General features: G+C 41.5%; 1 protein-coding gene across 2 annotated transcripts in view; it reads right to left on the reverse strand.

The window, feature by feature from the left end:
* The window catches only part of SRGAP1 (SLIT-ROBO Rho GTPase activating protein 1), a 1,651,729-nt gene that overhangs the window by 1,228,648 nt on the left and 397,657 nt on the right, over positions 1–25,424 (reverse strand). For both annotated transcript variants that reach the window (XM_044088250.1, XM_044088251.1), the window contains exon 2: positions 23,224–23,419. In XM_044088250.1, coding sequence (XP_043944185.1) covers positions 23,224–23,419 — 196 coding nt within the window. The remainder of the gene's footprint in view (positions 1–23,223; positions 23,420–25,424) is intronic.

Here is a 25,424-nt window from a genome sequence, read left to right on the forward strand (position 1 = left end):
AACACCAGAAGTACCGCTCTCAACTCTAGAACATTGATGAGCAGATGTGATTCTTGATCTGTCCATGTGCCTTGGGCAGTCTTTACCTGAAAATGCCCCCCCCCCCTATCAGGGAAGCGTCCGTGGTCACAGTGGCTACTGGGGGGGGACAAAGGGTCTTCCGACTGTGACATGAAGAGACGACGTCAACCACCACCGAAGGTCTCTCTTGCAAGAATCCGTGATGAGAATCATGTGGTGCATCGGTAGTTTCTGGTACGACCACTGAGCAAAGAGGAGCCATTGAAGAATTTGCATATGCATCCTTGCGAGTGGTATAGCCAGGATTGCTGCCACCATCAAACCTAGCACCTTCAATACCTCTGCTGCTGTAGCTTTGTTCTTTGACACCAGTGAGCTGACGTGTTGGCGGAGAAGTGAGACTCTTTCGATAGGAAGACAGAGTGGTGGTTGAGGTATCTAACTCTGCTCCTATAAAAACGGTATGCTGTGATGGCAATAAGGCAGACTTTTCAAAGTTGACTGCAATGCCTAATTGATGGCAGAGTGTCAGAGTGTATTGTGTTGCCTGAGTCAATTGATGCCTGGTGGTAGCGGAGAGGAGCCAATCGTCTAGGTATGGAAACACCTGGAATCCTAGATGTCTCAGGTGAGCTGTGACCATTGCCATGCATTTGGTGAACACTCTGGGGGCTGTAGTGAGACCAAAGGGCAGGGCTCGAAACTGGTAACGATTGGCTCCCAGCTGGAAATGCAGATGATCTCTGGAGCGTCTGTTCATCTTTATGTGATAGTACGCGTCCTTGAGATCTATGGAGCACACCCAATCGCCTTTCCCTTGGAAAAGAAGAATGGACTGAAGCGTGACCATTCGGAACTTCTCTTTCTTTGCGAACTGGTTGAGTCTGCTGAGGTCCATGATAGGTCTCCAGTCCCCTGTTTTCTTTGGTACCAAAAAGAATCTTGAGTAAGTTCCGAATCCAACTTGGTCTGCTGGAACTGGTTGGATGACACTGTTTTTTCTAGCAATCTGTGGGCCTCTACGATTGCTTGTTCCCTGAGATTGGGTGGAACATCTGGGATTCTGTTTATAGGAATGGGAGGGGAAGAGAACGGTATGAAATATCCTCTGGAAATGATGCTTTGTATCCATGTATCTGAAGTTATGTTTAGCCAGGCTTCTGGGTACAAAGACAAGCGACCCCCGACTGCCTCCAGAGCCGAACAGTCAGGCCCCCTTTCAGGGGCACTGGTAGGGTTGACCGGAGAACTGACCCCTGTCACCCTGTTGCTGCGGACCCCCTCTGCTGCGGGGGCGGCATCTTCCATTATAACCCCCTCCTCTGCCATTAGAGGGGGGTTTCTTTACGTGTCCTGAAAGGCTCCCTGTGCTTTTCGGAACCACATTTTCCCTCCCCTAGAGCCCTTGGGGTAGGGCTGAGTAGGGGTAGAAAAACAGACTTCAACGGCAGATAAGGTCTTGCCTTCCTGCTCACACCTGGTTAAAGTTTCCTTTACTTTGGGCCCAAACACTGATGAGCCATCAAATGGGGTGTTGATAAAGGAAGACTTAAAGGGTTCCGCAAAGGAACACAGATGCATCCAGGCTTGTCTTCGAAGAGCAATGCCCGAACTAGCGGCTCTACTCGAACCATCAGCTGCATAGGATTATGAGACACATGGACGAGTTTACCACCGAGTTTAGGGTAGCGAGCTGGGCATTGACTTTGTCGGCCACCCCTGCAGCTACAGTACCCTGGAGAGTATTCTCCTAGCTCTTTCAGGAAATCTCTTTGTAGTCTCGTAAAGTGGGTTAAGTAGTTCATTGATCGCAGAGAAAAAGTCGCTGAACTAAACATGTGTTTCCCATATCTATCCATGACCCTAGAATCTTTGTTAGAAGGATGGATAGATGTGGATGTCTCAGACACTTCCTTTTTGGTGGCTGCAGCTACCACCATGGCATCAACAGGTACTCCTTTTGTCAAAAATGGCTTGTCCACTGGGGCAGACATGAATTTATTGGGCTTACAAGGAACAGGTTCCATGGCCTCCGGTGACTCCCACGCCTTATGAGAGATCAGTTCCATGAGCTCGTCATAAGGCGGAGACACCCAAGAAGTGGAAGGTCGAGACCAAAAAGCCTTCAAGAGCACAGACTCGTCCTCAGTAGGGGTCTTGGACTGCTAATCACCCCTCTGACTAAGGATCTCTAGTATCTCTGCAAAGGAGATATCCTCAAAGGGCGATCGAGAGGACCCTTCTGACTCATCCAAATCCACGTCAGATGTCAAAGACTCCTATGGGGAGTCTAAGTGCCGCCTCTTAACAGTCTCTTCCTGGGCACCTCCTCAGTGGGGGGATCTGGGGAGGTCTCAGAAGAGCAGGGGACAGACACCCTGTGGGGGTACTTGAGGCTCGGGGTCTCTACGCTTAGGGGGACCGGTAGATGAAGAAACACACAGGAGCTTGAGAGGAGAGGGAAGGCTGAACCGATGCTGATGTTGTCTTTGAAGACAAAACTCTCTTCATAGCATCGAAGGCACCATGGCTCCGACAAGGAGTGGACGAACCCGAAAGTACCGTCCGATCCTCCCACACCAAAACCCTAGGCTCCGAGCCCGAGGTAGGAGCCGAGCTCATCCGAGCCAAAGCCCTGAGAGGAAGAGTCAGCACCGACAAATCAATTAGACTATTCTCCCTGGACTCGATGGGAGAGCGTCGGCTCCTGGAGTCCTCAGTCGGTGCCGAGGACATCCGAGTAGATGGAGCCGATAACACCGGTGCGTGTATCGGCTCCAAGGGTTCGACAATCATCGGTTCAGTATCTTTCGGCTCCGAGAGTCCAGTATGGCTCAGAGGAGGAGTAGACAAATTGGTTCCATGGTCTTCGGCACCGACGAGCTGGTTGGAGCCAACAACAATTTGGCAAGTCCTGGTGCCTGTAAAAGCTTCTGCACTAGCTGATCCATGTCCAAATCTGAAAGGCTGACTGAGGACTTGGCTGAATGCACTGAAGGTGCTGACTGGAGCAGAGGAGAAGAGGGAATTTCAGAGACCGGCTCCAATACTGGCTCCGAATCAAAGGTACACTCGGTTCCGAGGTCTGTGGAACCGATGACCCTCCCTCTGAAGTTTTCACCTTTATTGCCATTTTAGGATCTGTAGATTTTGTGGATTTTGAGGATTTGGAGGACGTGCTAGTACCCTCATGGCTACTCAACACCTCAGAAAAGGAATGCTGTAGTAATCCCCTGTCTATAAGCTTCCTCTTCTCTCCAAGAGGACTCTTGAAGAAAAGAAATGGCAAATGCTGTAAGTGTCTTGGAGGTGTTGAGCCCCCAGACAGTAGACACTTTGAATGCATCCGTCAGTGACGGACATTTTCTGCCCACAATCTGGGCATTTTTTGAATCCCAATTTAGGATGGGATTTTTCCTTGTCATCCGACATAGTTACGGAAAACCAAACCAGAAAACTGCAAAAGTATGAAAGTAAAGTCCTTACTTAACTTATAAGACCCACAAAACAACTAAGCCCAATCTGGGCACTATCTATAACAAACAATTATAGATTACAAATATAGGGCTAAAGAGGCCCACAGAGAAAAAACCCTGACTATTAGAAAGATTAATAAATCTAAATAGGGCTAAAGGCCCACACAAACCAACTAAGCCAACAGGGCACTATCTAAAACTATAGCTTCTATTATCTAATATCAAACACTAACACACAACTATCTTATAAAAAACAAAAAAAGAAAAGTTTTTTTTATAAAACTTGCTCTTTTTTTTTTTTTCACAAATGGTCTGAGCTAGCTGGATCACTGAGATTTCTCTTGCCGCAGCAAACTAGATCTGAGGTAATTCCAGCAGTACATTGTGGGAATAAGGGGCTTCGTTTTGAGCTACTGGCAAACCTTGAGCTTTGCTATCGGCCATGTTGGAGCCGAGGATCGGCTCCGAACCAATCAGTGAGAATAAACGGCGAGACTTAACAACTTCACATCTGTGGTTTTGTCTGTCTTTATCAGGAGTTGTCCTGGCAGGATAAAGTATTTGAAGGTTGTCAGTGCATTCTGTACAGCTAACATTTCTTTTTGATTGATATGCAGGTGAATTTGTCCTGGGCTCCATTTGCCTTGAATGCATTTGCCTGCCATGTGAGCCCCCCATGCATAGTCTGATGAGTCTGTTGTTTGAGTTTGAATGGCAGGGGGCTGTGAGAAAGGGAGTCCCTTGTAGTGGTTGCAAGCCTCTGCCCACCATAGGAACTCTGTCCTTTGACAAGGAATGATAGGAATCACTGTTTCCAGGTCCTGGGAATGTTGACACCAGAGACTTTTTAAGTACCACTGACGTTTCCTCATATGCGGTCTTGCATATGGAATCAGTCTTTTGGCTGGGTACCAGATGTGATTTATTTTTGTTGATGGTATACCCCAGAGACGTTAGGAGTCTCTTTACAAACGTCAGGTGCTGAAGGAGCAATTCTTGACTGTCTGCCTGAATCAGACAACCGTCCAAGTATGGGTAAATTTGAATATTTCTCTGCCTGCAGTAAGCAATGGCTGCAGCCAGGCACTTTGTGAATACCCTGGGCGCAGTAGATAAGCCAAAGGGAAGTGCAGAGAACTGATAGTGCATACAGCCTGCCCTGAAACGTAGATATTTCCTACAAGATTCCCTTATGGGGATGTGCAGATAAGCTTCTTTTAAGTCTAGGTTGACTAGCCAAGAGTCCTTGGCTAGCATAAGATGGAGCTGCTGGAGTGTAAGCATTTTGAATTTTGGTACCACCAGGAAGGTGTTTAGGGTTGACAGATCCAGAATAGGGTGCCAAGAGTTTTCTTTCCTGGGCACCAGGAACAGATTGGAGTAGAAAACCCTGTTCCCTTTGCTCTGTTGGCACAGGCTGAATACCCTGAGAAGAGAAAGTACTTGCTATTGGGCCTCCATCCACTGGTTTGGAGGAAGTTCTGGCAATCCTCCTGGGGTTGGCAGAGAGTGGAAATGGAATCTGTATCCCTGGGATACAATGTTTAAGATATTCGGCCCTGGGTAATATAGTCCAACACAAACCACCAACGTTGAGCAAAAAACCTTTATAACACCACAAAGCTTTCAGGTTATACACCCTTTCTAAGCATTGAGAAAGGGTGTATAACCTGAAAGCTTTGTGTTGTTATAAAGGTTTTTTGCTCAACGTTGGTGGTTTGTGTTGGACTTTTTGATACAGCATCTGGTGCTTTTATCCTGGGTGATATAGTCCCAGTTTTGTGCATGCAGGGTGAGTTTTCCTCCTAGGGGTGCAAGTACTTGGGCATGGCTGGGAAGGATTATGGACAAGTCATTGTGAACTTTTCTCATGGGGGGGTGGCTTTCCACTCCCAGTTTTTGAGGAAGGAGCACTCCATTGTTTAGATCTGTGCATACCCTGAGACTGTAGTCTTTTTGGTCTGTTGCCCCTGGGTTTGGGCTGAGAAGGTCTGGAAGGGACTGGAAAGGGCCAGTTTTTTGAAGGCCAATGCCTACTGAATCTAGGTGGCTGTAACTAAGAAATCTTTAACAGTTTGCATGGACTTTCCTTTTTCCTCCATCTTTTTAAGAAGAACTTCCGCTTTAGAGCCAGACAAACATTCTTGATTTAATGGAGCATCATGTAATTTTGCCTTGCCATGGTCTGGCAAGATTTGTTCCTTCAGCCAAGCATGCCTTCTCAGAACAGACCCAGTGACAGCAGCCCTGCAAGATGCTTCTAAGGCATCAAAACTACACTGCAAAGTATGTTTACCAACTTAGTTTGCAGAATGAATTAAGTCTTGTAAGCCCTTATTTTCTAGAAAATCAGGAATCAACAACATTTTTTGTTTAATTAAATCAATAATATGCTGCTGGTACTTCAACATGTGAAACTGGCAATTTAAAGCCCTGATGGCAAGAGTTGCAGAGGTATATACCTTCTTACCCCCATCTGTCTAGAGCCCTAGAATCCCTGTCTGAAGGGGTAGGGTTTTTGACTGTAGAAGCCTTAATACCTTTAGGTCTCTAGAAAATGGTCTCTGGATCCGCAGTGGGATTTTTAAAGAGAAATTTGTGAGAGTCAGGTACTCTGTAATATTTGTCAGGCTTTCTAGGAGCAGGTGGTAAAGTATCATCAGGAGTAAGGCTGGATTCCATGAAGACATCATCTACAATATCCACGACAGGTGGAATAGCTAGAGGCCTATGCTGAGGCAAGTCTAAAAATTCCCCAAGTCTCTTTTTGGACTGTGGGTAGTCCTGGCATTTCCCAGCGGAAATGCTCTCTTAGGATATGCAAAGTTTCACCGAAAGAAAGGTCCTCTGGGGGGGGGGGGGGGGGGGGGTGAGGGAATTGAATCTTCTGCATCAGAGTCCTCATAGGTAGATAAGGGTATGTCCTGGTAATCACAGGGGTCAGAGTCATCAGACTCATGGTCTGAAGAATCAGAAGGAAAATCAATACTTTGTCTTTTAGAGGGGGAAGGCTGGTTTCCCCTAATTAAAGTAATAAGGTCTTCAGCCATTCTAAGCATTTGTTTCTGTGGCATGGGAGCTTGAGAATGCGGTTTGGTCATCGGTTTCCTAGGCGTACTGCAAACTCTGGGCCTGAGAAATTTGGTAGATTTAGTCATTAACAAAGTAGTCGGTTTGATACGAACATCGGAAGGTCTGAATACAGCCCCAGAAGCCAGTGCCTGCACAGCAGCTTCGGACCCATCCAAGGTAGAGATATCCGCAGGTTCCATAGTCGAAGAAGCATCTTGCGGCATACTGGACTCTGAATGGGTCTCAGTAGAGGCCTGCGAATTTGTAAAAGCGGGTAACAGGGACTGCGAAAGCACCTCACGGAGTACCGGCGGACAGGCAACTAGCTTAACAGAAGCATCAGTGGCAGTTTTGGACCTATGCGGTCCTGTCTCTGTCTTTATCTTTGCGTTTTTTTCAGAAGATCGGTAGTCGGATGGCTTACCGAAGTCATTTCGGAATACAGAGAAGGAGAGCAAAATAATTTAGAGACAAAAATAGCCCAAAGATGAATAGTTCGGGTGTTGAACAAGGCACAAAACTGACAGCGAGGGACGTCGTGGTCTGGGCCTAAACAGGTGACGCAATAGGAATGAAAATCCCTGTGAGGTATTTGCTTTCCACTGGAAAGACAATTGTTAACTTTTTCTGACATCGGTTAGAGCAAGAAAAAATGATCCCCAAAAGGGTACTTAGCTTTAGAAGACTTCAGGTTTTAAACTCGAAAAATGAAAATTTCAGGCAGCTGCCGACCGGCACTTGCGAACTGCTTCTGCTTCGGGCTCCTGTGTGGCAAGAAAAGCTGATGTAATGGCATCAGCTGAATGTTTTATATCTCTGACGACCTGACATCATGGATGAGGCGACAGCATCCGACGCAGAAATCCCAAGAATCTGGTATTCGGGCCGACTGAGGCTACCCAAGTGTGATGACTGCAATAGTGAAACACGAAGAACATCTACCATACACCCCCACCATGCCTTAACCCCCCCCCCACTTACTTATACTAACTCAACAGTTGCCAAACAGTTGAGAAGAGAAAAACAGCACACACAGTGAATCAGTGCTGGTACACAAACTTCTAAAGAATGGAGGAGACAACATGATGGTGGGCAATGCCAATCCAGAGACAACTCTTGTAAACTCACTTTCCTAATAATTCCTATACTCAGAAACATCTCATACTGTATATAGACTTCTACAGTTTTCTATGAATTTTGATTCAATAAAATTAGTTTTCAATAAGTCGGGTTCAATGATTTCTGATTCACTGAAACGTCCATTGAGTAAAATAACATAAACCCAAATATATATATCTATATGGATGCATTTTAAATAAAACTTTGATGTTGCCAACATCGACACCGAAAAAAAATGCTGATGTGTGTTCATGCATGCTTAGGGGCATACATTTGGAGCATGCAACAATAACGCACTGTTTATACTAACTCAGAGATCGCACAATTTGTGCAATCTCACACACGTCGATCATCAGCTTTGTTGACTCAAGTGTGTTGATAAAACAGATGTAAACCTTATAGCCAAATCAACCACATTAAGTAACCCCCACACATTTATATATATATATATATATATATATATATATATATATATATATATATATATATATACATATATATATATATATATATATATATATATATATACACACACACACACACACACACACACACACACACACACACACACACACACACACACACACACACATCTGCACACATATACATATCTCCATTGTTGGAGCTTATCTCAAGGTCCAGGAAGTCAGGATGTTTCCTTTCTGTATAATCACTTCTATCAAACTCCACACAGGATTTCCTCATCTGGAGGAGGGTGTCTGCTCAGTCTGCTCACTTCCTTGTGGTCACAGTGAACCTTAAAAGTCTCACCTTCTCCTGGTCCAGAATGCAACATGTTATTAGATGTCTCCAAGTTGCCAGGGTTTGTTAACCGTTTTTGCCTCACATCAGGCTGCTGCTTTTTTCCCCCCAGCCAGGCAATTTCCTTTATCTACAGTCATGGTCTTCCCAACTATGTCAATGCAATCTTGCCTCTAGATGCTAGGGTTAATGGCAGCATCAGCCTATATGCTTCTTCATGAAAAAAATCACATGAGAGTCCTTCAATGACTATTTAAATCAACTGGTGTCAGCATCCTGGCTTTTTTTACATAGATGTATTTAAATATCCAGGGTGTCATTTCAGCCCACCTTAAACAATACTAAATTATGTTTAATGTAAGGAATTTAAGGCAACTGTATCAGTTACAGATACATTTCCTCATTTTTCTCATATTAATGTTAGCTGAAAAATCACTACAGACATCAGCTGCATCCCTTGTGAGCCTTGCACTTCCTGGATAAAAACACACACCCATAATGATGTCATTACATTGCCTACATATGTCCCCTGTTCATACAGCCAGAACAGACACCAAGGGATGTTATGGGCAATGCAGCTTATTTTTTTACATTTTATATTTCATGCAAAGAATTGCTTGCACAAGACTTTGCAAAATTAAAATATATATTTGTTGTACTGTAGTCGTCAAAGGGACATCAGAACTGAGAGGCCAAATTTTGTTGTAACCCTTTGCCCTTGATCTTTAATGGCTAACAACCACGAGGCTTCTCTGACCTATGAGAAACGTTTGCCTTTAAGACATGATATTTTCTTTGAGAAATTATGTTTGCCTGAGCTCTGAGAATAAGTGACTGATGAGGAAAGGGATGGTGACCAATGCTTTTCTGGCTCTAAAGCATAAACTTTCTTACACAGAAGACAACCCTCTGAGCCCTTCCTGCAACAATGTGAGGACACTGCAAGTTAAAAAAAATATGGCAAACCAAAGCCCAGTGTAAAAGGAGTATAATTTCTCTCTAAAAGGGAGAAAAAATACCCATAATGACAAAGCTAAGAAACATGAAAGGCAAAGAGAAACTGTGTGTCACACTCATATTCAAAATATAACAAAGCAGCCTGGGGTCAGTTATTTATCTTACTGTGGTGAAAGGTGGTATCTTGTTGCAAGAAAAGAAGGGGAGGTTGGGAAGGCAGCCAGAGATAGTTTAATTTGCTGACTAGTCCCAATGCCTGCAGTGGATATCCTAGAAGTCATTGAATACGGACCTCTACTGATCAGATATACTATTACACACATATACCACCATGTTTTCTTTACACAATCTATGTCATTTGTATTGAACTCTGTAAACAGGTCATGACCGACAATGGAACTTTCAGGCAAGGCCCTTCTACCTATAAATAATAATCATAATAATAATAATAATAATAATAATAATAATAATAAATGATAACACAAGTTACATACTTGCCAGTAAGATTTAGATGATGAAAATGTGCAGATTTGTAACCTGATGGAGAACAGATACTGCATCAGAATGAGAGTGGGCATAAGTCATGGTAAATGCAGGAAACAGAAACACAGATTCCTTAATATTTTCTACATAGATTGAAACTAAGAGGTAGAGTGTGCAATGACCACATTTTAGAGACAAAAGGTTGAGTTCTCTGTCAGGGAGAGCCAAACGTGGATCATCCACCTCCTGTATGCTGAAAAGCCTTCTAGCCATCACATCTGATCTGCAGAATGCTTGTAATGCCTTTTACCTGCACTGTGGTGGTAACCTTTCAAATGTTGGTTCAGTCATACTGGACATAACTGACCTGGTCTGTGGAAGTTCTGAACATTTCCTGCTCTCTTTTCATTAATGAAAACAAAAGCCATAACACTCACACCATGTGCCTCACCTTCTGAAGAAACAGAATAAAACATGACATAAAGCCAAAGGTGGAGTTTTGTAGACAAATTGTAATTAGTGTACATATTTTATTCACCTTTGACTTTATCACTGTAGGTTTGCAGTTCTATTTTAAAAGTTTATTTCTTTGTTGGAAACAATTATTCTGACTTGTTGAAAGCTTTAATAATTTTTTAAACAAACAAAAGAAAGCAAGTAAGCTCTTGCAGCATTACTAAGATGTACTATGTACACTAGGGCAGAAACAGTACAAGTTAGTAATTTTCTCTACTGATGTATGAAACAGTAGTCTTACCAACCCAGTGTGTTATTCAGGACCAGAACATCCATATAAGCTGCTGATTCTAATCTTTCTGCAGCTTAATCCATTAGAATGACCAGAAAAGATGTAGAAACCAGATGAAAATACGGTTTAGTTTCTACAGTCCTTCTACAGTGTCTTAACATTTATTTTCAACCAATCAGCTATATTATTTGGGCTTACTTAAAATGTAATCTGCTCTTTTGTAATATCTGGACAGTAAGTTTGCAGTCAAGAAGCAAAAGCAGCTTGTATCTAAAGGATTACAGAATATGGTACAAAAAGCATGTTTCTGAATTTGTATTTAATTTGCTGACAAAATGGAGCTTGTGATCAATGAATTTCTCTCCTGCTTTTATATGCAGTGCTGACACCTCTACTATGTTTACCCTGAATGTCTGCGTACAGCACATGACTTCTCATATAAAGTAAAATGCCAATATAAGCAGAGTTGATTCAGATGTGACTGCATATGGGCAACCGTGGTTTCAAGGCAATCAGTAGCTGAAGTGATTTACAACCACTTCACCATGATGAGATGAGATAACTAGAAAATATTCATAAAGGTTCGGATTGCTGTAGCTTAAAAAACAGAAAAAGAAATTTGCAGACTCAGAAGGATTTTACAAAATGACTGTTAAGTAGAGCTCTTTATTAAAGAAAAGAAAACTGGAAGAGAGTGACACAGGACAGGTAGACTGCATTAAAGTGCATCCCAAAACCAACACATTTTGTGCAGGTGACCTTTACTGAAGAATGGATGAAATAACATGGGGGCATTTTTCAGTTACAACTCAATGCCATTATGCAGGTTTACATCATGTTAACACGTAAACTATATATAGAAATAAAAGTAAATCGGTATCAAACAAAATGATAAACAATATGCAGAAGTATTAACATACAATGGCAGAAGATCCCTAGACATCATTTTAGTAGAGTGACATGAGAGTTAAATATAGATCACCCACCAGGGAGCATTGCTGATCTCGTACGCAGTAGGCTCTTAAAAAACTGCAGTTTTTTTATTATTATTAATACTTTTGGAATAAGTTATTTTTAACTGCATAGTTTATGTGTACCTAGCCTTTTATTACATTTCTGTTCACGTTCCATCTCTCTCTGACCTAAATACTGTATGCATGCTTCACATCTGTTCTGTCTTCTTTAAAACAGGTTCAAAATCTGTTCCTCCCTCAGTTAACAAGTAACATTTGAAATGTTGTCTTAACTGGAGAATGACTGTGAGAAAAGTAAGCATACCTCTCATCGGCTATGATTTAGGAATAACGCTATGATTTTGGCCCTCAGATTTAGCTTTGCTCCTCCTTGATTTATGGTGTTTCTTAAAGTCAGGCCTGTTTATGGGAACATACTTTATTAAACACACAAATATTCACGACCATTAACTATACAGGGTCTACTATATAAAGATCTTCTACTGTGGAAAATAGGAAAATGCTCCTTTTCTGACCATCTACTATGATTTTTAAAAGGCCAGTGTTATGATTTTTAAAGCTTTGAGGTTGAGAGGTATGAAGATGCAAATATTCTTGCTCGAGACTGTTCTGGTTCATACTATTTCTTCTCTGTGCAGCAACAGATTTATAAGAAAGGCTGAAAAGTAAAGCGACTCACCAAAAATGTTTTTGGGTTGTATGTTTCTTGTTGCAAGTAGAACAAGTGGTAGAAACTACAGTTGTGTACACTTACCATAAATGTAGATGTTCAAGTGTATTCACTGTTGCAGTCATTACATTTGGGTTATCTGCTTGCAGGTAGCCCTCAGTCGGCCTGATTAACAAAGTCTTGGGTCCTGCATCGGTTGCTGTGCCTTCTTCCATGACGTCAGGCATATAAAACATGCAGCCGATGCCATTAAATCAGTTTTTCTTACCCCAGATGTCAGGTGCCCCCATAATGAGAAGCAATTAAATATAAAAATACAATGATATACCTCCAACAAAAAATCAAATGCACCAAAAAGCTTTTAAGCATAGTAGAGGAAAGTAGAGGTATAGCCAAGGAAGTCAGGGGGCTGGAGGGAGGGTAACCAGGACTGCAACAGTGAATACACTCGAACATCTACATTTATGGTAAGTGTACACAACTGTACTATGTTCTTCGTGTTTCACTGTTGCAGTCATAACATTTGGGTAGATTCCCAAAGCTATAGTTGGGAGGAGGAATTTAGATAGCATTAGGACCAGCTAGAAGGCCCTGCATGACTGCAGTGGCAAAGCCAGCTCTGGATTTAGAGAAAATTGGCAAATGGTAATACTTGGTGAAAGTATGTACAGAACTCCAGGTAGTAGCTTCTAGGATGTCCCTGGTAGGGATGCCACTGAGAAAGGCTGTAGAGGTAGATGCAGCCCTGGTGGAGTGAGGTCTGATCCCCTGTGGGATAGGTTTTCCATGGTGCTTATGAATGAATAATGAAATGAATGCAATGGCCTAGCCATTTAGAAATGGGTTGCTTTGAAATAGCCTTCCCCTCTGTCCCTGCAGCAAATACCACCAGCAGTTCTTCAGATTTCCTTTTAGGTTTAGTCCTGTCCAAGTAGAATCAAAATTGTCTGTGCACATCTAAGGAGTGTAGTATCCATTCCCCTTTGCTCTGTGGATTAGGAAAGAAGGTTGGCAAATGAATGGATTGATTAAGAGCCACACTGGATACCACCTTGGGCATGAAGGAGGGATTGGTTCTGAGAGACACCCTGTCCGCATGAAAGATGATGAATGGCTCCACTGCCATAAGGGCCTGTAATTCAGATACCCTTCTTGCTGAAGTGATTGCTAAAAGGAACGCTGTTTTCCAAGAAAGGAATTTTAAATCTGCAGTAGCAGCTGGCTGAACTTGTAAGAAATCTTTAACAGTTTGCATAGATTAAACTTTATCTTCCATCTTTTTAAGAACTTCCTCAGCTTTGTTGCCAAACAGGAGGTCCTGATTTAAGGAAGCATCCAACAGTTTAGCTTTAACATGATCAGGCAAAGATTGCTCCTTAAGCCAAGCATGCCTTCTGAGTACAGACCCAGTGACAGCAGCCCTGCAAGAGGCCTCTAATGCATCAAATCCACATTGCAAAGTATGTTTTCCAACCTGTTCAGCAGAGGGCATTAAATCCTGTAATTCTTTATTTTCAGCACAGTCAGGAATCAACATAATTTTCTGTTTAAGCAATCCAATAACATGTTATTGATACTTTAACATACGAAACTGACAGTTTAAGGCCCTAATGGCAAAGGTTGCAGAAGTATAAACCTTCTTACCCCATCTATCCAGTGCCCTGGAGTCTCTATCAGAAGGGGGTAGGATTTTTAGCAGTAGAAGCCTTAATGCCCTTGTGTCCCTGTGAAATAGTCTCAGGATCTGCAATAGGATTTTTAAAAAGGAACTTGTGAGAATCAGGAACCTTGTAATATCAGTCAGGTTTTCTGGGAGCAGGAGGCAAAGAATTAGGGGCCAAACTAGATTCTGAAAAGGCATCATAAACAATGTCTAGTAGAGGCGGTATAGCTAAAGGCCTATGCTGAGGCAGGTTTAACAAATCCCTAAGCCTCTTTTTGGAATCAGAAAAATCCTGGCTTCCCCAGTGGAAATGCTCCCTTAGAGTGTGCAAGGTTTCACCAAAAGAAAAATCCTCTGGAGGGTAAGCAGATAGAATAGAGTCCTCTGCACCAGAGTCCTCATAAGTAGATAAGGGTAAATCCAGATCATCAGAAGAATCAGAAAAATCAGAATCCTGGTCAGAAGATTCATAAACAAATTCAGTCCTAGGTTTCTTAGAAGGGGGTAGTTGGCTTCCCCTGATTAGAGTTATAAGATCTTCAGCCATTCTTATCTTTTGTTTTTTATGCATAGAGGCCTGAGCATGCGGCCTGGGCATCGGTTTCTTAGGCATGGTTCGAGGTATATGCCTTAAAGAAGAAGGAGGCATCAGTTTAATATGCAAGTCCGTAGGCCTGAATACACCCTCAGAAGCTTGTGCCTGCACAGTGGCTCTGGATCCATCCAAAGTAGAGACATCCGTAGGTTCCACAGTTGAAGCATCTCGTGGCATGACAGACTCTGAATGGGTCTCAGTAGAGGCCTGTGAATCAGAAGTAGCGGGTATCAGGGGCTGCAAAAGCGCCTCACTGAGTACCGGCGAACTGGCGACTGGCTTAGAAGCGTCGTCGGCAGCTTTGGACCTAGGTGGCCTGTCTCAGTCTTTAACTTTGCGTTTGTTTGGAATACCGGTAGTCGGATGGCTAACCGACATTTCTGGGTAATTGAACTGAGAACCGAAATATTTAAAGGTGAAAATATACTGGCGACGGATAGTGCGTTGATAAAATAAGGCACAAAACCGACAGCAAGGTACGTCTTGGTCAGGGCCTAGACAAGGAATACAGTACGAATGAAAATCTTTGTGAGGTATTTGCTTTCCACAAGAAATACAATTATTAACTTTTACTGACATCGGAAGGAGCAAGAAAAGTTTCCCCAACGGGGTACTTTGCTTTAGTTGAAGACTTCGGTTCTGAAACTCGAAAACGAAAATTTCAGGAGTCGGCCGACCGGCACTTGCGAACTGCTTCTGCTTTGGGCACTGCACAGCAAGAAAGACTGATGTTATGGTGTCGGCTGCATGTTTTATACCCCTGATGTCATGGAAGAAGAGACAGCAACCAACTGAGGGCTACTGCAAGCAGAAAACCCAAATGTAATGACTGCAACTGTGAAACATGAAGAACATGTATCCTTTCATGACACAAAAGTAACTAATCAACTACAAAAACAGAGTCAATAAAGAAGTTAAATAAAAGATATGGGATGAATGTGTAAAAACAGAGACATCTAAATGCACTATGCCTAAAACCTGTATAGTGCCTACAAGCTTTCAGAAGTGGACATTTCAAAGCTACCTGTAGATTCCCCCCACATGCTCTTTGTAGTTATTAAACCTGCTTCTAAGACTAATTAGTGAAAAACAGTCATGGTTACACTCTATGGATAGAATGTCATCTTTTTTTAATAGGCTAGGAGAACTATCTTAGACATCAAACTATAAAATATGAAGGAAAGTAATGACAGATGTTACGCTTACCTGATACCATAAGGTCAAAGACACTATACTTGGTATCACCTTTACTAACTCTTATTCCTTGCATTAAAATGTGTTTCAGACTATATGAGAGAAACAAGACAACAGCTACCTGCAGTCCACACATTAATGGACTCTCAGAGAGACATTACCAAACTCTTAAGGAGGTTTTGGAAAGGTAAAACAATGCACTCATACCTCTCACCCTCTCAGCACAAGAAATCTGGACAAAGCCTAAAACAATGGAGGGACAAAGGCCCAAAAATAGGGCCAGATTTTAAACATTGTTCTCATAAATTTAGAAAGTTGCTAAAATAACAGGTTTCATGTTAGCATGTATTTTCTGACGGACATGAAGTTTGAAACTCAAACACCTGTCATAATTTTAGTTACTTCAATTCTCAGTGATATGAGAGAAAACCACACATTTTATGACACACCAACTAAAAATATGAGGCAAAAATCTGGACAGCTGAGAGGTATGAATACAGTAGACGTGACTAGGAAAATGCCCTAGACTGGGATCTTATAGTGAAGAGCTTTATGAATAACCTATACAAATATAGTCCATATCAGCTGGTGTACAGGCAAAATCCAAATCTTCCATCAGTATTAACTGATAAATCGCAAGAAACTTGTGCTATGAAATGCGTCTGGGTAGGTCACCATATCCCAGCACTGCATACAGCATTTACTGAACCAGAATTCACAATTGTTATGCAAGAAGTAATGGCCTACACATGGAAGGTATGACACTGGGTAAAGATGCACTATAAACAAGTATTCCACAAATACACACCACCAGAAACATTCATTCTCTCTCTGTATATATCTTAATACAGCCACGTTCACTGTCAGTCTGCTCAGGCAAGATACAAAATCTGAGACATTTATGCAATGCCTTACTAAGCTTACTGCTCCCAGCGGCAAAAACATCAGTTCTATAGATTGGAAATCAAGCTGTAAACCACAGTAACAACTTTCTTGAACAGTGTAAAGGAAATAAATAAATGTAGATGGAATCTTTAGAAGGGGAGAAAAATGTTACAGACATAAATGGAATTTGTGGGAACAATGCATACAGAATAATGTTCTAAGGAAGAGGAGTGGGTTTTAGGGAAGGCAATAATTCAGCAATTTACGTAAAGTTGGAGTGAATGAAAATTGTCAAATAGAATGGTTATTTACATTTTTTCTTTTGATGTATGTGAATTCAAGTTGTAATATAAACTGTAATAATTTAATAAAGACTAAAAAGAAGCTCCTTAGGTGAGGGCAAAGAGAGGTCAAACCTTTTAAGCTACCACACTAAGCAGACCCGATATAATATTTCATGACTGCAGCTTGGCATAGATCATAAATCATACCACTATACAAGAAATTCATGAAATAAAGTGCTGCAGAAATTGAAATTAGAACACGTGGCTGAAATGTCACCATCTAGGAGAACAAGTTTCTTTAAAACTAGTTTTGCTCAAGTAATGCATCAGTTGAAAATATACATCATACAGGGAATCAAGGAGGAAATTTCAATGCATTACTTGAGAACAAAAAAAATTCTCATCTGTGTATTAGCAACTGAAAAGAAAGCCGAAAGTTCTCCATAGTACAGAAAAAAAATCCTTACCAAACTGAAGTGGTAATGCAGTATTTTTAAGACCACATTTTCAGAAATACATTAGGGTGATGCAGGTGGGCACGTGCTTCTCATCAAGAATGATAGCATCCACCATTGAGCAGTTAAGTCCAGGAAACTTGTTTCAAAGAACAGAAAACAACAGACTGCACTTAAAAGCCACATAAACAGCAAATATAATATCCTGTGGTCAGCAGCAAAAATAAATAAATAAAATTATTAGCAGAACTGATCTTCACCCTTTTTCCTGCTGAAAGCATTAAACTAAAACAGACAGAATGCCATTTAGATAATTAAAAAAGGGGCAATTTCTTATTTTATTACATTTGGGACTGGATAACAGTACAATTCCTATATCCCTGGCACTTCAGTATGTCTCATTTATCTCTCTCCCCATCTCTATGCCAGTGTCATTGTATAATGTGAAAGGTAGAGGAGCTAAAACTAGGGGAAGGAGAAAGAATATTTTTGTTCAAGACTGTTTCATTTCTGTACTACTTTCGGTGTTTGTAGTCGGAAGTTTGCAAAGGCAGTCTGAAAGTAAAGCTTCTCTCATAAACCAGAATATTGGCATGATGGTAATGTGCTTACCTTGCAGACACAAGGTACAAGGTTTGATTCAAACCTTTGCAAAGCATGGCTAAGCTTAAGAACCCCCCCTGGGGTCGTTAGTCTAGTAATTAGCTCTGAACATACTAGCAGTGAATGATTAAATAAGCATGTATGTTCGTCATAAAAGACATGACATCTGGCCAAGTGGCTGCTGCGGGTGGAGCAAGAAGGGCAACTTTTTTTTGCTCTGTATTTCTAAGTGAGACAAAAAAACTATAAAAAACTATTTAAAAGTCAACAGTATCAGTTATCAGTAATTTTAAAAGAATCTTGTTTAAACACAGTTTAGTAGATTGGGCTAAAACTAAATACTTTCTGGGCATTTTTCAGATAAATGAACCAAAAGTACAGCTGTCACGTTCAAGCCATTAAAGCACAGCAAAACCTGCCTGTTTCAAATCCAACCACAGTCAGAGTTTGTATAAACGCTTTTAAAATCTCAAAGTCATCTCTGTCCCCCTCCCAAAAATAGTTTCAAATAGCAAAATGTTAAATTGCTAAGCACCAAGCTCTAAAGTAGCCAGGCATTATAATCCTTGTCTGCTGTGAAGTTACATGCAAGTGTGTGCATTTGTATATGTGAGTGTACACACACACACACACACACACACACACACACACACACACACACACACACACACACACACACAAAGAAAACATCACAATTCCTTTCCCCCTGCCATGACTTCTACAGGCAAGGGTATCCACCTTCCTCAGAGTACACCCCTCTCATCGTTTTCCTCAGCTTCTGTGAAAAACACATTCACATCCCCAAGCCCTCTCTTAATGTTGTTGTCTTCCAGCTTCTCCCGGTTAGGGGTCACCACAGCGGAACTCTGGTCCACTAATGATTGGCAGTAGATTTTGACGAACGCCAAGGTGCCAGCTCGACGTTCAACCTTCAACGAAGGCACGCCCATTTACGCATGTCTTTCGAATGCCCACCCAACCGTGGGGAGGACATGCAGACTCCACACAGAAGGCTCTCCCCGCACTCCAGGCGAGAATCAAACGGGAGAACCTCTTGCTGTGAGGCAACAATGCTACCGCTGCAAGCCCTCTCTTAATAAAATATGTTAACTCATATAAAACTCACCAAGGAATGAACATCAGTGCCTCACTCTTTCCAAGGCCAAGTGGCTTCCAGGGCAAACAAGAACAAATCTTTTTCTTGGCTCCCTACTTTTCAAAATACTTAAGACACCCACTCCCCTTTCTCTTCTAAGTTTATTATTATAACTCAAACCTATGTCCTCGGAAGCCAATCTAGAGGTGGTCCATCTCTACAAATCCCTTCCCACAGAATATGCTCTGCTTGCCAAAACCTCTCTAACAGTTTCTAAACTTTGGCAGTCATATCCCCATGAGATTACTTCTTGTTCAGGGATCAGTTTGAGCACTACTTGAGTTTGAATGCAATTGTCTGTTGGGCATATCACACAAGTCTGCAACCTCCAAGGAGAGTGCAGGTATATCTCACATTCTCAACTTAAACTACATCCATACAGCTCTAACATTCCTCCACTAAAGCCAATCCCCTCTCATTCTCAACTGTTTTATACGTTTAAATTCTCCTCATAACCTTGACCTGCACTAACTCTCCCTCACTTCTATCTTCTCCTTTCCATATTTTGGTACATCTCCCATCTTTACCCTTTTTATTATTTTATGTAAATATGTACATATATATGGCCTGAAGAATTCTCAGTGTTTGCTTATATACGATAACCTCTTTGCAACTGTACTCTGTATAAAGTTTTACTTTTTGATATAACCCAGAACACTGGGCCAGCAAATAGTCATTTTGTGAACAGTGCACAGTGCTCTACCCCAGTAATAATATTATACACACACACACACACACACACACACACACACACACACACACACACACACACACACAAAACTAAACAATGCAGGTACTATTGCCAATCACCGTTTTAAGCATCTACATAGATTAGTGTTGGTCATTTGCTGCTTCCCACCACTAGATCTCAGTTTATAATCCCAGAAGGCAATGCACCTTTGACTAATTCTATTAGTAGTATTAACAAAAGTGGCATATAAATCACCTTTAAAAGTCAGTGAAAGTGCTGCGTCACTCCTCTATGCTATGGTGATCTACTTCCAGAACATAGCTTGGATGAGTTAAGTAGGAAGGTCGAAACCTCTAACAGAATGAGGGAAGACAAATACTCTGCATTCTGAGCACAATGCAAATCATAATTCTGTGCAGTCAGTGTCTGCCAATGAATGGTCTCAGCAGATAGGATGAACCGTAACAAATCCATAGTACAACAATCAAGTTAGCACACACAATCCTTTTTGCCAAGTACAACTGCCAGGGTGCACTCTAACTGAAGTCACATCCAAGGACAAGAGCTCAAGATCCCCCCACCCTCACTTTGAAGGTTAATGCAACAATATTTATCATTTTGAATTTGTGTTGAAGTAAAGTTTCACCAAAGTATAAAACATAACTAAGCAAACAGCCACATTTTACACAAATGATGTTCACCAAGACTGCAAAATTAAGTAAAGCTGGCATGTATACAACTAAAACCAATCTGTGAGAAGTTTCTTCAAACAACTAGTAATAAAAATACCCCATTTTATAAACTTCAGAGGACAGAGTGCTGTAAGACCCAGCATACTGAATTCTGCTATTTTTGACCAAACACTCTCCTCAGGAAGCCTGTTCCGTGTACCACACACTTACTGTGAAATATTACTTCCTTGCATCTACCCTTGCTTTTCCATTTTATACCTAGACTGTATACTCTTGCTTGTGTATACACTTTGAAAAATGGTACCCACTTGGGCATATATATTGCATCCTCCTTCTTCTTTCTGCCTTCTTGCTTTAATACAATACTTACTTAATGCTTTTAGTCTCCTTCCTGTGAAGTCTTTATGAAGATGAGTTCTTGGAATGGGACACAATGCACAAAAAGGAGTTTTACAACAGTCTATACAGGAATCATGACAATGGCAACTTCTTTTCTATTAGTGATGCTCTATTCTATGTATTCCAGCACTCATCTAGCCTTACTTGTTCTCTCACATTGCCTGCATATCTCAAAGTCAGTGGCTGTCACTACCCACAAGTCACTTTTCCTACACGCTGTTGCTTCCTTCATACTCTGTATACCTTTCCTGTGTTTTCAATAGGAAAAACCTTGCTGCAGAGCCGAACATTTAATAAAATATGACTAAATAGTGCAAAAAATCACTAACTTGTAAGGTTTTATCAAAAAAAGTGTGTAAGGGATAAGCTCTCATTGTGTAACTTAACTTAGCAATAATTAGAGATAACTGGTTTCAAGTTTGAGAAGCAGTTAAGATAATTCTGTGTCCTAGTTTAAGGCAGATAAGTAGTTCTTCCAAGGCATCTGCGGCAAACAGAATCACAGTATTGTCTCTGTATGTGCTGACATATTAAAAGCAAATACAAGACTGCACTTTTCAGAGAAACTGATTTTAAGCTTGCTAATGACAATGCTACCATTATTTCCACGAACACAAAATGTACACACTGACCATAGTGAAAGATCTGCTTTGTCTGATTCATGTTTATCATCTCTTGGATTAAAACCAGCAAGGCTTAGTCATCTTTGCTTGCAAACTTTCCCAGGATTCACCAGACCCTACCCTTTAACCATAATCCCCAGCACACAAGGATTCCTCTTCCAGATATCTTAACAGACTACATAAAGTAGAGCATTCAAAACAAGAAAATGGAAGTAGCTTTCCCACGCAGGTTGAGGAGACTGAGTGAACAGTGATGGTGATGAAACGGTACACAACTTTTCTGTGGTGATGGAAGTTTCATCTCCACCTCCACCAAGACATAGTCCCAAGTTTATGCTCTTGGGTTGTTCCTCATAGAAGGATACCCTGGATAATGGCAGCTCCGCAGACAGACTTTGCCCTATAAATCATATACCTTTTATAGTGTCTTGCAAAGGTGTTCAGAGATGCCTGTATAGCAGCCACACAAATATCATTCATGGAAGTGAAACTAAAAAAAAAAACACTTGTGAGGTGTCCAAAGATCTGGTAGTATGTGCAACTGATTATTCAGGTATGGGTTTGCCATAATTTTGGTAACAAAAATGTATGCAATACAGAAGCCAAACAGCTAAAGTTGCCTTTGACACTTTGGTACCTTTTTGTTTTTTTGGAACAAATTGAAAAAAAAATTTAAAGTCCTTCCTTCTGTGATCTATTTAAAAAAAAAAAAAGTCTGAGCTGCATGCGAAGGTCCATACAGTGCAACAGATACACCCCACAAATACTTAGGGAAGAATACTGGAAGGTTGACAGAGGGCATATCCAGCCCTGGTAACGATCATATTGACAACACACCCCTAAGAGCTGACCCAGTAGTCAGGAACTTGGGGGGGGGGCAAAGACAGTAATCTAGCCTTTGACCATCACGTGTCGACAGTACTGAGGAAATCATTCTATGCTGCGCAACTTATAAACTTGTGTGGGGAGAAGCAACTATCGGGTAGGAATGTCAGAACAGTTTCATAGGACAGTATAACAGGTCCAAGCATATGGAATGTATGACTGCACCAGTTCAAATCCAGTCTGCCATACAGGTATGGATATTACAGTCACAGAAGTATGTTAGCAGTAAGCCAGGGGACTTCTAGAGGACTGGTCTTGTAGGGTGCCTATCATGTGGAGGTAATGTAGTAGCTTGGAATAGTAATACAATAAGTCATAAAGCAATTGTCTGAGAAGCATTCAGAAGATTATGATGGATGTCCCACAGCAGACACTGTCAAAATGACATGTCTTGCTTGGAACCACTAAAATGTCAGCTGCTATTTTCTGCTGTGCTATGCAACTATATTTCCTTGTTCACAGACTTCCTCTTTTACTGAAACAAACGGTAACAATTATGCAAGTGCTGTCATCTTTTTCCTACATATCACAGTTACATGAACACTGATAACACCATTTGATGGGTTTACTTTTTTTCCTGGTAGTAATTACTTGAACTAATACTGTCTTGAACTGTATCAGCCTCAGGCTGAATACTATAACACATTTTATCATCTGAAAGCAAACTGTATGACATGTTTACAAAGGACACAGCTTACAACACCAAATGTAACTACATGATGGTCTTTAGCTTCTAAACTTAAGATTATGATTTTTATTTTCTGTTTACTTGACTGCTTTTTCTGTACATTTTAGAAAGTAAACCAGATTCTTTACTTGTACTGCTGGTGATCCTTCGTACTTCTGGTTTTGGCCATGAACCTTTCTGCCAGTTTCTCCAAGCTGCGAGAATATTCCATTTCAATTTCGGCTTTTTTGCGAAAGAAATCCTGTAAATCCTGGAGAAGCTGTACCCTCATATCCGTCTGCTGCTCCAGGCATTTATGCTGTTCAACCAGCTGAGCACGAATCTCTGTAAACACAAACAACAAAATAACACTTCACCTTCAAATGAACTTGAGAAGTGTGCACACACATCTATCTATAAACAACTGAAATGCACACAAGTTCGCTAATCCTCACAGCTTTATCAGAACATAAACTAGGTTTAGCTACAATAAGTACTTTTTATGAACAATGACCCATATTCACTGGCAGTCTGTGGTTCTGTAGAGAGATCAGACACAAAAGAAGCATTGCCTACAAATACTTCCCCCATCATAAAAAACAGACTGTATTTTTAAGAGGGAGGCTTTTGAATGTGAAAAGATTGTCGGATAGAGTGATGTTTATGAAGCTGGAAATTCATGGTGTAATGATGAATGTTGTTAGTGCATATGCACCACAGGTTGGGTGTGCGATGGATGAGAAAGAAAAATTTTGTAGTGAGTTGGATGAAGTGGTAATGACAGTACCCAAGGATGACAGAGCAGTGATTGGAGCAGATTTCAATGGGCATGTTGGTGAAGGGAACAGAGGGGATGAGGAAGTGATGGGTAGGTATGGTGTTAAGCAAAGGAATGCAGCAGATCAGATGGTAGTGGATTTTGCAAAAAGGATGGACATGGCTGTGGTGAATACATATTTTAACAAGAGGGAGGAGCATAGGGTGACATACAAGAGTGGAGGGAGATGCACACAGGTGGATTATATCTTATGTAGAAGGGCCAGTCTGAAGGAGATTGGAGACTGTAAAGTGGGGGCAGGGGAAAGTGTAGTTAGGCCACATAGGATGGTGGTTTGTAGTATGACATTGGTGATCAAGAAGAGGAGGAGGAGTGTGAGGGCAGCACCAAGGATCAAATGGTGGAAATTGAAAAAGGGTAATTGTGAGGTGATGTTCAGGGAAGAGCTAAGACAGGCAGTGGGTGGCAGTGAAGAGTTACCGAATAGCTGGGTAACTACAGCAGAGCTAGTAAGGGAGATGGCTAGAAAGGTGCTTGGTGTGACATCTGAAAAGAGGAAGGAGGACAAGGAGACCTGGTGGTGGAATGAAGAAGTACAGGAGAGTATACAGAGAAAGAGGTTGGCAAAGAAGTGGGATTGTCAAAGAGATGAAGAAAGTAGACAAGAGTATAAGGAAATGAGGTGCATGGCAAAGAGAGAGGTGGCGAAGGCTAAGGATAAGGCGTATGAAGAGTAGTTGGATGAAAGGTTGAACATTAAGAAGGGAGAAAAGGACCTGTACCGATTGGCTAGACATAGGGACCGAGCTAGTAAAGATGTGCAGCAGGTAAGGGTGATAAAGGATAATGCGGGAAATGTACTCACAAGCGAGGAGAGTGTGTTGAGCAGATGGAAAGGGTACTTTGAGGGGTTGATGAATGAAGAGAATGAGAGGGAGAGAAGGTTGGAAGATGTGCAGATAGTGAATCATGAAGTGCAGTGGATTAGCAAGGAGGAAGTAAGGATAGCTATGAAGAGGATGAAGAATGGAAAGGCTGTTGGTCCAGATGACATACCTGGGGAAGCATGGAGGTGTTTAGGTGAAATGGCAATGGAGTTTTTAACTAGATTGATTAATGAAATCTTGGAAAGTGAGAGGATGCCTGCGGAATGGAGAAAAAGTGTATTGGTAGCGATTTTTAAGAATAAGGGTGATGTGCAGAGCTGTAGTAACTACAGAGGGATTAAATTGATCAGTCACAGCATGAAGTTATGGGAAAGAGTAGTGGAAGCTAGGTGAAGAAGGGAAGTGATGATTAGTGATCAGCAGTATGATTTCATGCCAGGAAAGAGCACTACAAATGCGATTGTTTGCTCTGAGAGTGTTGATGGAGAAGTACAGAGAAGGTCAGAAGGAGTTGCATTGTGTCTTTGTGGACTTAGAGAAAGCATATGACAGGGTACCAAGAGAGGAGATGTGGTATTGTATGAGGAAGTCGGGAGTGTCAGAGAAGTATGTAAGAGTGGTACAGGACATGTACGACGGTAGTGTGACAGCGGTGAGGTCTGCGGTAGGAATGACTGATGCGTTT

The sequence above is a fragment of the Protopterus annectens genome, chromosome 11.part0, assembly GCF_019279795.1.
Source record: "Protopterus annectens isolate FY-2018-M chromosome 11.part0, PAN1.0, whole genome shotgun sequence".
Lineage (NCBI taxonomy): Eukaryota > Metazoa > Chordata > Ceratodontiformes > Protopteridae > Protopterus > Protopterus annectens.